Here is a 14098-nt window from a genome sequence, read left to right as displayed (position 1 = left end):
GTAATGCCAAGCACAGCTTTATAAGAAACAAACTGTTCAGTTTATTCAAGCGTTCATGATTTTTCCTCTAATTAAACGGGAGGAGGCTTCATTTTTGTGACAGAAAAGGGCAGGGAAAACTCTAAATGAGAGTAACCCAGTAATGGGCCCTGAAGACCAATAATTCTTAATCACAGTTAAAGGAATAATAATGGCATTAAGTAATTGTTAATGACTGAATCCAAAATGTGGTTACATTAGGAAAAAAACAACTTCCTTTCATCAGAAAACTGCAAAGTCCTTTTCTGATACTAATTAGCTAAGGCTTATGTCTTGGCTACTCTGGGGGGGCAGGCTCAATGTTAATTAGCAGGGGAAAAATGTTTTGACTGTTTTGACCCTCGATGATAGAACTCTGTTCTTGTGAGGATTAGACTCTGTGTCCTTGTCAGAACTTAAATGCCTAATTGCTTGAACTAGAGTTCCTCAATCTATGAAGCAATTTTATATGAAGGACTCGACATAAAGGAAGGCTTCTTTCTGCCACTGAATGATTCACTGGAGTACGTTCTGGGGAGGATGACTATTGGAAAATTCCAACAAGATGTGTACATCAAGACATTCAAGGTTTTCCACGATGAAATTGCTACATGATGCCTTGGGATCCCCGTGAGTACCAAAGGGTGACAATACCCAGGACAATGTATGAAAAAATTACTGTCACTTCTGGTATGTCACCACCAGGCCCTGAGCCAGGAAGATGTGAGTTCAAATCCAGCCTCAGGCCCTTTACTCGCTGTGTGATCACAGGCAAGTCACTTTACCTCTGTTTGCCTCCGTTTCTTCAGTTATAAAATGGGGAAAATAACAGCATCTACTTCCCAGAGTTGTGTGGATCAAATAAAATAATAACTGTAAAGTGCTGAGCATAACATCTGGCACATAGTAAGCGCTATATAAATGTCAGTTACCATTATTATTATTACTTCTTCATTAGCTCTGTAGGACAAATCTGACTTCCTTACACTGTTATTCTCAGGACAAAAATTTCTTAGTTACTCTTCATAGCGGCAAACATACACATATATGTATGTGTGTATACATTCACATATATATGTATATACATATACCTATATAATACATATAAAAGTTTCGATATCAAGAAAAGCTCTTTTGGCCTTCATTACATTGAAAATGCATAGAGAATATGATGCCTTAACATACATTCCCAAGGTCAGGCCTTAAACAGAACCTGAAAAATGACAAAGTGGGCAGATACTTGTCTATTTCATTGCCTAAATTTCAGCTTCGCCTATAGTGAGAGATAGTGAAGGGACATTAAGAAAGTTATTTGCTTCCAAAACAATTCCATTTGAATTAAAGCATACAATAGAACGAGTGTCATGGGAGAGACACTTTGGCAGTGTCTAAACCTATGTTTAATGATAATACTGCTGTGTTGGAGAAGAGAATCAACTGAGAAATTCCCTCCCACCCAAATGAACTTTTAACTCTAACCATTATTGACCTTTGCTTTCAAACCAGGTGGTTTTTGTAGCTCCCATTTGGTGGTCCTGATAGTGGCATCACTGTGCATCATCTGTGGAGGTTTCCCAGTCTGTAAAATCTCTAAGAGAGTTGACTTGCCCTGTCGTGGAGGACCCACGATAATCATTTTCATTAGCTTGCATTTTTCTGCTTTCCGAAGTTGAGCTCTCAAGTAAGCTAATATAGTTTTGGGACCTATATAAAAAAATCATAAGAAGAGGGGAAATCAATATAATATGTGGTTAACATGTTCACAGGCATCCAAATGGTATTTTTAAATTCTACAGCAGAGCAGGGGAAAAAAAGAAAAAAAAACTTCACAAGGAAAATTTTTACTGAATTCAAACATAGAAATGATATCCATTGAGAAAAGGCATTAGGTTTTGAAGGAACAACACCAATGAACTGCAGAGTGAAAGTCTTCAATGAGTCACAAACAAAAAGAAACAACTTATTCTCCTATATGGTTCACGTAGTTTGTGTTTATAGTCAAAATTACATTAGTTTAAAACCAGAAGAAAAAATTCTTATGTCACTTTTTTTTCTGCATGATTTATATAAATAACCAAAGTAGACCAACTACTGAATACCTGAAAGTGAGGAAGGTACCCCATGAATGATAGGTGGACCCATGTTAGTGGACTCAGAGGAGAATATAGACAAAAAGGGGCCCAAAATGGACAGACATAGCTATGGATGAGTGCATAACTGGAGGAAGTACTCCTATTGATGAGATCAGAGTGGAGGACTAAATATACAAATATCTGTTATACAACTGCTTTGTACTCATTATAAATTGGGGAATCATTTTTTGAGGTAGAATAGTCAAAACATGGGCAGTAGATAAATAGATTGCCTACCTTCCTTCTGGATCTCTGCAGGAATGTTACTGATATTCAGTTCTTCTATATCTAGCTGCCAAAGATTAGCTAACTGGCCGAGTTCCGGAGGAAGCTCTCGGAGACCTGGATTACTGAAAATACACATACACACAAACACACACATGTACACACACACACACACACACATGTACACACACACACACCCCACAATAACCAATGCTGGGATGACCACGGGGTAAAGACTATGTCTTATTCATTGTTGTTTAAAGTTTCCAGTTTCCATCATAAGCACTGAATCTTTGTTCAATTTTTCTAGTGTTCCATTGCTTATTTTAAAGTCTTTTCCTTTGGAAAAAATCAGTGAGAGAGATGGAAATTCTTTCCTCTAGGAACCTTGGGTCTCAGAACTGTGTTCCTCTAAGTTTCATTTTCCTCTAATTGTACTACCATGGAAGATTACAGAACATGTGTTATTGGAAGATCCTGAACAGTGAACAAATTTTGTATTTTTATTAATCATACTTAAATTATATTGGCTCCTTTTCTTTTCTTTAAGGAGGAAAGAATAACATGGTTGTAAATTTTAGCCTTTTCCTCTCCGATTTGAAGGAAGTATTGAGGACTATTATTAGTCAAAAGAAAATTTGCAAAATTCTTTGCACTCCAAATATAGATGCAGTAAATTTAGAGTGCCAAGTATATTTTGAACTGTGAAGAATTTTACAAACTCTCATATAATGGTTAATAATCCTCATAAAACCTTTGGATGGGGGAGAAAGGGCTAAAATTTACAAAATGATATCTTTTCCAAAAAACAAAAACCATTTCAAACAATCCAACTTAATTTTTAAAAACTCCTGATAACTTCAGGTGATGGAACTCCTTTCATTTTTGATTTATGCAATCACAAGACACCACAAGGCGGGGGAGGTTTGCTAACTCAGGGACACCACTGGACGTGCAAGTCATGGGGTAGGCATCATACAGCTTTCCCCAATTTGTACTTACTTTCCTAAGTAGAGTTCTGATAAGCTTTTCAGTAGACAGACAGACTGCGGGACCACATCAAGTTGATTGTCATTCAGGCATAGGACTTCTAAGGATTCACTAAGAAAGGCTGGAAATTCCAGCCCAGAGCCTAAAAGATAATGGTAGAGATGAATATAAAAATTAAAATAACAGTGTGCCAAAATGTTACCCCATGATAATATCATAGGAAAAGCCAGCTCATGTCTCAGGAGGTAGAGAACTGGCCTCAGTGTCAGGAAGCCTTGAGTTCAAGTCTAGCCTCTGACCCTCAGTGGTTATGTGACCCTGGGGAAATCACTTAATCTCCGTATTGTAGGCAATTCTGGAAATCTAAATTGCAGAACAGATGATAATCCATATTGGTAGAGGAAGTTTCCTTAGCAAGCGTTCCCTATAGGGAAGGGGTTAAAAATTAATAATTATGATTATAATTTTTATTAATATTGATGCCATCAATTATAAAGCACTATGACATAGTGAATAAAATGTTAGGTTTAAAGACAAGAAACACTAGGTTAAAATGTCACCTCTGACATTGACCAGCTAAGTGATGCTACAAAAGTTACTTAGTATCTTTGTACATCAGGTAACCACTTAATATTTATCTACTAAGTCACTGATGGGTTATATATGTTTTGGTGCGAGAGATTTTCATACTAGGATCCTGCACATCACCAATTGGGACCACTGTATGGCCACCATAAAAAAAATGTGCGGTCATTTAACTAGCATGATTGGGAGGGGAGGGGTATAGTGCAAATCAAAGCTTTCAGTCCTCAGTTCTTAAACCCAGATTTATGAGAATCACAGGCTTGAATTTCAGCAGAATTTTTGAATCTGCCTTTATTCTTCCAAGAAGGAAAAAAAAATAAGAGCTCCTTGAGATTCTTTTCAGCTCAATAAGCCCACGATAAACAGACTACTATGTAGTTCCCTTACTTGTGTCCCTCTCAGCATGGCCCTTAAAGATAAGCCAGCATTTTCTTTTTTTAAAAGTTGAAGCAATTCCCTTTTTCTCCTTAGAGACACTTTCCTTTCAGAAGTAATACAGTACCTTCGCCTCAGAGAACGTTTTGTGAGAGAAGGTAAAGGAATACTAAAACTTCACTCACTCCTTTGAAATCCAAGTTAAGTTGCATTTGGAATAAAATTCTTCTCAGGAGCTCGTGCTACAATAATGAAGAATGCAACCTTTAGAGGTGCTCTTGCGCAAGATCCTTGTTCTATGAGCAAAAGCGTTTAGCTTTTAACAACAGAAGAAAGGGGATGAAATTCCTTAGTCAGCTGTATTGATTCACTTTTTCTAGAGAAAAGAACTTTTAGATTCTTCTTTTAAGAAAAAAGTCTTTAACATTTCTCAGCCTAACTGTTCCAATTTCAAAGTTTCATCATAGTGTTGAATACCTATTGAATACGTATTGAAAGGATAAATCTCAATAACCAATTGATGCAGTCAGAAGCTGCTATGGCAAACATCAGCTTACACCCATCATACATCTTCTATCCCAACGTGGAAAAATGTCTGTTGTGCAGAACACAGCTCGAGGTATTTATGAACTGTAATTATTTATTCATAAGTTATTTATGACTCTGCTGGCTTGAATTTTACCGTAAAAACAGCTATCCAAAATTATTTTTGGACAAGCCCACTGCACAAATATGACCACTTTTATGTGCATAAAATTACCCTGAATTTTATTACCCATTGGCACACAAGTTATCTTTGGTAAATCATTCCTTATCCAGGGATAAATAGTTTGGGAGGACAACTACCTGAAAGCAGTAGCTTTCCTAGGCAGGAGTCTTCTTTTTCCCACAGTTGGTAAGTCTAAATTTTCCTACACATAGTTAAAAAAAAAATTGTCCAGTCCTGTGATTTCATGGTTGTAGGGAACTTTTCATGAGAAAAATCCTTCAACTGATTCAGCAATTCATCAGTCACTTATAGTTTGAAAGAGTTGTCCAGGGAGCATGGAGAGGTTAGATTACTTGCTCATGGTCACACAGCTAGAATGTCAGAGGTCAGATGACCCCCAAGTCTTCTTGGCCCCAAAGCTAGCCTTCTATTCACTTGATTACACTGCCACTTAATAATAATTTAAAAAAAATAATTTAAATCCAGGGGCCTCCTGGTTGCCAGTTGTAGCCTCAACTTAGCAGTCTACATACCCTCCAAAGAATTCTTCCAAGGAAATTAGGCTATGTTTTTCCTTTGTTCCCTTAAACAAACAGATACCTGTTGGACTCAGTTTATTTTCTAGAGTATTTTCCCAAATCATCTTACTGATCTCATTTGTATTTAGTTGACTTATCCACAAAGAGATCCTCTCTTCCCTCTTGTGAGCTTCTCATGATCGACCTTTGGGGGAGGCTCCACTGTTTATTAGCATTCTGCTCTTAGGAGCAAAGGTAGCATAAATCTCATTACTGAATTGTAACCCTGCCTCCTCACTCTTATCACATGCTGAGAAAGATTTCTGTATTATCAACTGATGGGCCAGATTTAACACATGAACAATGGATGAATAGGACCAAGTATATTGTATTTCCTTTTTTTTAAATACCTAATCAAACCTTTTCCACAACCTCCACAATGGCACCAATGAGAAAATTCTATCTATTTACCTTCTGAATATGTATGGGGTCTTCAGGGAGGATTAACACTTCTAGTATGACAGCTTGCTGAGCCCTTTTCAGGGCTGCTCATCTACCTTTGGTGTCCACCTCTCACTCAACTCTTACCCGTGGCTCCAAGAAGCTGTAGCATGTGTAGCTGCCATACCCCAGTAAATCCATCTTGGCAGACAGGCTAAAGCAGGTTGAGGGTAACTGAAAGGCCTCAGACCCATCACTGGGTTAGGGGGATGTCAATCCCAGGCACATAGAGACTTCCCCAAGAGGATATCCCCCAGCTAGATGAGAATAATTTGTTCCAATAGCCATGAAGGAGGCTGAAGGATGGCATGAAGGGTGCTATGGAGCACTTATAGTTTGGTAAGACATCGAAGATGCCAAGGACATTCATTGCATCCCAGGCCATCTCTAGTCATCTTGACCTTTGTCTTGCCACTGAACTTTGATGATGCAAGAAGCACAGCTCTACCTCACTTAAATCCAATTCACATGCAAGTCAAGGCATCACCCATGATGTCCTCTTTGAAAACAAAGGATGAACAACAACAACACTGCACTAGACACTTTCAGGATCATACTATCAGAGCCAGAAGGGCCTCAGAGTTCATCAAGTTTAAGCCCTTCATTTCGCAGATGTGAAAACTGAGACCCTAAAAGGGTAAGTGATTTGCAATTGTCACACAGATAGTGGCACATCTGGAAATTTAGGTTTTGTGATTTCAAATCCACAGGGTCCAAATCCTCTATACCACAGGGTCTTAATCTGGGTTCTGTGAATATTTTTTTTATAACTGTATTTCAACATTCCTCTACAAATTCCTTTGTAATCCTACGTATCTTATTTCGTGCATTTAAAAACATTTTTCTGAGAAAGGGTCCAAAGACAGTCCATAGACTGCCAAAGGGTTCCATCACTTAAAAAAAGTTTAAGAACCTCAGCTTTCTCCATTGAATGGATATGATGATACTATTTCAAGACTTGACTTCTAAACGTCACAAATACATTACCATAAAATATTCCTGAACTTTACAAATTGTAAGCACCCTTCTACTATCATCTGATAATGAATGATACAGTGGAAAAAGCACTGATTCCAGGGTCAAAGGCCCTGAGTTCAAAACTCACCTTTGATGCTTACAACCTTTAAGAACCCAGACAAGTCATTTAATCTCTCTAGGACTCAGTTTCCTCAACTGTAAAATGAAGGGTTTGGGCTAGGTGGTCTCTGATATTCACTCTAGTTCTAGACAATGATTATGAATATCAATGAATATGATAGGTTCAAATATAAAATTCATCAAATTCAGCAATTATTCCCTAAAATATTAAAGGGAAATAGACAGAAATGGTCCATTCGAACAAAAGACAACCAGATACCATGTCTTTTCCTTGTATTTTTGCCATGTATCACAAAACTACAAAATCATCATATGATGAGCTTTTCCATAAAGATTTCCGGAACTTCCCTACACTTTATCCCAGGTACCATTGTCATGGATTTTGGGGCTGACTCTTGCATTTAATCCTAAATCCATTCAAAGCTGGTTTCTGGAAAAATACCATCCATCTCACAGTCAGTTTGTCCTGGTTGAGGCAGATGGAAAATACATAAGGCATTGTCCTTTTCCTTTCTATCAATATACATAGGCATTGGGGTTTAGCTGAGGCCCTCTGAGCCAGGGAGCAGAAGTTTAGTTTAGCCCAAACAGGATATTACCTTCACCTGGCAAGGTTTTAAAATACTGTGAAGGAAATATTAATAACATTCTATTAGCCTTCCTTTTCCCTCCAACTGTGGGGCTCCATGCTCCTCAGGAGAGCTGCACCCAAGAATTCTTCAGCTAATATTACCATTGTCACCTACTTGGAAAAAAAGAACAGATAAACTTGTGGATAATTATTTGCTTTATAAAATCATTCTTCACTTAGAAAAGTGATGTACTAAGGTGAGCTTTAATGTAATTTACAAAAATTAGACTTACAGAAAACTTTACAAGCATATATCAGTTCTATAAACTAAGGTGTATAGGTACAAATAAAATCAAGGATGAAACTACCATAGAGAAATGTGACAACTTACCAAATCGTATTATATTCTATTTTAGTCCATACAGAATTTCAAATTATGTATACCCTAGTAAGCTCCTTTAAAAATAACAATAAAGATGAAAGTAATGATCTCTACTGGAAACAGGAAGAGAGTTGTAGTCAGGGAAGTTTAGAACTGACCTTACAGATCAGCTATAGCCAGGGGTTCATAATCTTTTTTGCGTCATGGACCCTTCTGGACATCTAGTGAAGACTACTGACCCCCTTTTCTCGGTAAAATGTTTTTAAATGAAAAAAATAAAATATACAAGACAATAAAGAAAACCAATTATATTGAAATAATTATCAAAACATTTTGAAAAATATTTTGAAAAACTTCACAGATTGTTAAGAACCTCTGATCTAGTCCAATTCCCTCCAAATGCTCTTTGGTCTCTGTGGGATTTTATTTACACTAATCCAGACCATCTCCACCATAAGCTATTCAAAGCTAAGCAAAACAAATCTTTCAAGTCTAGCCAAAAAGCTGTATTGCCTTCGAGAGGACTTAATTATTGGTTAGTTGTCTCAGAACGAGCTACCAAAGGATACACTGTTGAAATCAGCTGACTTTATAAGCGCTTCAGCTTTTAGAACAAAATGAGATGTTGGTGAGTTTAAAGGTGGGAGCAAGTTCCAATGGTCCCCCCCTCAGAATTTTCTCACAATTTGCTACAGTCATCTATCTTTCTTAATTAACCACTGTGGAAAACTACTGGAAATTGTACATCTAGGTCTGATAGATTTTCAGGAAAATCTCTATTTGCTTCTCAAACAGAGTTTAATAGAAGCAGTGTACCAGGCTTGTATTATGTGGGCCTGGCAACAGCTTTGGGAGATAGGAATGGAGCTCATGGCGACGGCATTGGGTTTCACTGTTGCAAAGAAGGAAGCACTGGGGACAAAGCAGGACTGGTTTATCTGACACTGCTACTGCTATAGACTGATTTGTTGAGAAGCGCTACATCGGTAATCATGGGATACATGAGTAAAAGACAGCCTAACTCAGGATGCATCATTCCAATATGACACTACATGTTAATAGCATTGTCAGCCACTGCAGACAATAAACCCCCCTACACAAGACAATTCCATATATACAGTGCCTGGCAAGCCTACCCACCATGCTATTCTAGTTTCTATTTCAGGATGGGAAATGAACATGCAAACATACCTGTCTCTGTACATGAACGCTGTCTGCTCTTGGTATTGAAGAAGGAAATCCGCTTTGTTTTAAGCCCATCTTCATTTCTGTGGGGAAAAGGTAAATGAAGAAAGCATGATGGAGATATGACCACTTTGGTTTACATCTATAGGTGGTGTCTCTATACAGTGCCAAAACATCTGACCAGAAATCAAAACAAAACAAAAAAAAATCACTTAGTCTCTTGGAAGCTATGCTATAGGCAGGGGCAAGCCTTGTTTGATATTTGCCAATATTACTTTTTCAAGGGGAAACTGTAACACACATTTTGAATAGTTGACCAAATTTATATTTGAGAGATTATTTTGATTTTTCTTTAAAAAGATGTCTTTGCTTTAGTTTCTGTTCTCTATTTTTTTTTTCAGATAATGAACAAGGCACAGTTTGGATATGCATCAAATGACATCTGCACAGATAGAAATTACATTTTTAGACTGCTTACTATGGCTAGCCTTTTGAGAAATCCATTATCTAATTAGGTGTAGACTATGCCCAGATGCTAGATAAGTGGTGCCCTGTAAATAAATAAATGAGACTTTTTATTTCCAGAAGGCCATATTTGCTGCATCTTATTCATAGCACTTACACTTTATTAGAAAGGTTTTGGATTTTGTTTCTTCTATTCCCTCTGCTCTCTTATTTGTGACAAATTATAAGACGCAAAGCTGAGTCACCATTCAGGTTGAAATTAGAAATAAATAATCAGAAAGGGCAGATTAAGAGGCATAAAAAGAATGGTGCTCTATTTTGTTAGTCTTCGTCACAGTTAAATTTAGGATTAATGCTCCTGATGTAATAGGGAAAAAGATATGTGAGCATGCTCAAAGCTTAAGCTATTATAGCTAAAAACTGCACCAAGACTTGGAGCACCCTGTATTAAAAGTTGACCATAACATAGCTGCTTACTTTCCAAGTTGATTTTTAGAAAGATCCAGGTATTTAAGTTGCTTGCAAGTCCATTTATCTTGAGAGGGAAGGGTGATTAGTTGGTTCCCTAGTAATTTCAAGGACACCAAAGTCTGAAAGAGAAAGGCAAGGCTAACAGACCATCAACCACATCTACAAAAATAGGAGAAACAACTTGAATGAAGAAATTAATGATGTGTGAGTCAAGGAAGTTGTTTAGTTGAAAGTGTGTGTGTGTGTGTGTGTGTGTGTGTGTGTGTGTGTGTGTGTGTGTGTGTGTGTGTGTGTGTACAGAGACAGATATATTTACATATTCAGATCCCACACTGAAACTCCTTTCTAAACTCAGGTCCCTTGATTCCAAGATCCATCTGTTTTTACTACACCACAATACATTTTTACCTAGGTTACAGGATCATAGGACTTAAGAGACAGAAGTGACTCGCCTTGTAGTGCTACTCCCTCTCCCTTCAATATTATAAAATTGCCTATTGACATCTTATGCTTATGTCTATGATGAAAAGGCAACAGTTGAAATGGGAAACTACAAATAGCAGAGTGTTAGGGGGGAAAAAAAGGTGAAACTATATTGGACCTTGGTTTTCTTTCTGCCCCTAGGGCTAAAAAAAGCCAGTGTCATTTTTGCTATTTGGGACAAGGCTAGGCTGTTAGAATACGTGGCCTCACTCACTCCTCCCCCACTTCCCTCTGAATTCTGAATTCCGAAGGGGTGGAGTCAGGGCCAATGACTAGGGAGGAAAAAAGGTGTGGCTGGTCCTGGCCAATAAGTCCAACATTCCAAAGGTAGAGGCCAGAGAAGGGAAAGGAATACCTTTTGTCACTTGGCTACCTAACCCACATCTCTTTCGAGTTTTGTTTTTAACAAAGGTTATATATAAATGTTGTTCACTGTCATAAAATTATTTCTAAGGTCAATTTTAGGAACCTATGCTGTACAAGATCATATTTCATAAAGTTGAATTCTTTTTCTTTCAGGATATGAAATAAAAGCATACCAGCCAATTTAGCCTTCAGTCCTGGTTCTGTGATTTATTTTAGATGTCACTGACTTCCACAAGAGTAGTTAAGTCAGACATGTTTAAGAGCAATCGCCAAATAAAGAAATTATAAAATCTGAATTTAGTGATCTTTCTTGCAAAACAAAAATAACCCCCATACACACATAATACCTGCCTGAGATTTTCCTCCTAAGAAAATGAAATTAATATATTGATCAAGTGATGCCACAGGACAAATACTGAAAAGGAGACACAGCATGGCATGATGGTTAGAGAAGTAGAGACAGAATACTTATGTTTGAGCAAGAGAACAGTGAATTATAGGGTTTTTCTTAGAGCTCTAGGAGACTGTGGAGGCCATGTAGCTCAACCTCCTCATTTTACAGATGAAGAAACTGAGATGTTAGGGAAGTGACCTGACTTCCTCAGTGTTACACACCTAGAAAACAGCTGAGCTGAGATTTTTAAATCCAAGTTTTCTGACTCCAAATCTGGTGATCTTTCCTTTCATGGAAGCAAAGCTCCACTATTTTTTAGCTGTGTGACTTTGGTTGAGTCACAACCTCACTAATCTCAGCTTCAGTTTCTACATCTGTAAAATGTAACGAAACAAACAAAAAATCAAAGTTGTACTATTTGACTCACTGGGTGGCTGTGAGGATTAAATGAGCTAATTCGTGGAAACTACTTTGAGATTGCAAAGGGCTATATAAACATAGGCTGTTATGATTTTAATTAATTATTATTGCTGTTTGTTGCTATTCTTTTGCCCCTAATCCCAAAATACTGTATTCAAAATACAGGACAGAAAGAATCAGCTAAGAAATGAAGGACACTCTCAAAAGAGAAAGCAGCAAAAATTGATACTAGGGTTAAAAAAAAGGACAAATATACTTTATACTTTCACAACCCCAGCTAAGCAGCTTGGTGAGTGTTTCAGCTATCCAGGGTCATAGAGTTATGGCCCATTCTCTACTAAGGCAAAAATCAAAACACGGGCAATAACTAGGTGCTAAATGTCCTTTCCCCAAGCCTGGGAGAACAGCGTGCTCTGGGCATGCCATCTGCTGATCAGAGAAGAACACAACAGCCTCTTCAAACACAATGATGGCCGAAGAAACTGAAATGGTGCAAATTGTGGTGGTAATTCTTCTCAAACAGAGATGCAAATGAAGACTGAATTATGCACATGACATGGATGGGCTTTCTAAGGCACAAAGCATATCAAGATCAGAACAGAAGACTGAAGACTGAAGGTTGGATTTTAAAGAATGTTAGAGAGTAGCTGAAGAAGGGAAAAAAATTAGCATAGGAAATAGAGCATCATGAGACAGGGGCAGGGGCATATGTGCAGGGGAGCTGGGCCTTCTTTGCATCCCCCAAATCACACCATGTAGACAACTGACTTCCCTCATGTTGAGGCTGGCCCTGGGACTGACATCTTTATTTGCTCTCTCTAGCTCTACTCTGTTACTTTGCGCTCTTTCAAAACTCTGTTAACTAATCTATTAGCGCTAGAAGGACCTTAGACATGACCTCAAGCACTGATCAATCAACAAACGTTAAGTGTGTTCTATATTCCAAGCACTGAGTTAAATGCGGGGATAAAGAGACATGGAAACAACCTCAAGGGACTTACATAACATGGGTGGGGAGATGGGCAGGGAGGGAGAATGACGACAATATGTACACATCTAAGTTTTCATTTTTATATACACACATACATGTATCTATTTTACATACATATGCATATATGTGTGTATATGTACTCATACTCACACCTCTGTGTGTGATATGATTTTATATATAGAAACATGTACATTCATATAGAAACATGTTATAAATATATACGCGTAAAATATATGAATTTATGTATAAAATACATTTTATACATATATTTTTGTATACGGACACATCATATACATGGTGAATATAATATATAATCACATTATGCACGCATATATACACATATAGGAGTGAATATATGTAATACATACATATATCAGTTTTACTTATATATGCATAAATATGTGTATATATACTCATATTCACACCTATATGTATGTGATTTTATATACAAAAATATACATTTGTATATAAATATGTTATAAATATATACACATATACATAAAATACACAAAATTACATGTAAAATACAGTTTATTCATACATTTATATATATACATATACAGTGAATATAATACATCATACACACATATATACATATAGAAATGAATACATGTAATAGACACATATCTGTTTTACATACATATGCATAAATGTGTGTATATATACTCATATTCACACCTATATGTATGTGATTTTATATACAAAAATATACATTTGTATATAAATATGTTATAAATATATACACATATACATAAAATACACAAAATTATGTGTAAAATACAGTTTATTCATACATTTATATATATACATATACAGGGAATATAATACATCATACACACATATATACATATAGAAATGAATATATGTAATAGACACATATCTGTTTTACATACATATGCATAAATGTGTGTATATATACTCATATTCACACCTATATGTGTGTATATGATTTTATATATAAAACACATACATCTATATGTAAATATGTCATAAACATACATATACACACGAAATATACAAATTTATGTATAAATGCATTTATACATATTTATATACACACATTTTATACATATATGAATATGATATACAAACACATCATGCATATACATATATACATATAGGAGTGAATAAGTATATGCGCACATCTATACTATGTATATACACTTATATGTACATATGTATGTAGACAGACGATAGATAAAAACATAGAGATAGACAG

General features: G+C 36.6%; 1 protein-coding gene across 3 annotated transcripts in view; it reads right to left on the bottom strand.

The window, feature by feature from the left end:
• LRRK1 (leucine rich repeat kinase 1) overlaps positions 1–14098 on the bottom strand; it is a 153394-nt gene that overhangs the window by 54703 nt on the left and 84593 nt on the right. For all 3 annotated transcript variants that reach the window (XM_020963705.2, XM_020963714.2, XM_020963732.2), the window contains exons 11-15: positions 10232–10344; positions 9296–9372; positions 3378–3507; positions 2388–2500; positions 1508–1722 (exon numbers count right to left, since the gene is read on the bottom strand). In XM_020963705.2, the coding sequence (XP_020819364.1) occupies positions 1508–1722; positions 2388–2500; positions 3378–3507; positions 9296–9372; positions 10232–10344 (648 nt within the window). The remainder of the gene's footprint in view (positions 1–1507; positions 1723–2387; positions 2501–3377; positions 3508–9295; positions 9373–10231; positions 10345–14098) is intronic.

Source organism: Phascolarctos cinereus, unplaced genomic scaffold (assembly GCF_003287225.1).
Source record: "Phascolarctos cinereus isolate Bilbo 61053 unplaced genomic scaffold, phaCin_HiC Scaffold_3;HRSCAF=262, whole genome shotgun sequence".
Classification (NCBI taxonomy): Eukaryota; Metazoa; Chordata; class Mammalia; order Diprotodontia; family Phascolarctidae; genus Phascolarctos; species Phascolarctos cinereus.
Note: the sequence above shows the minus strand (reverse complement) of the source record. Positions and strands in the feature narration are given on the sequence as shown.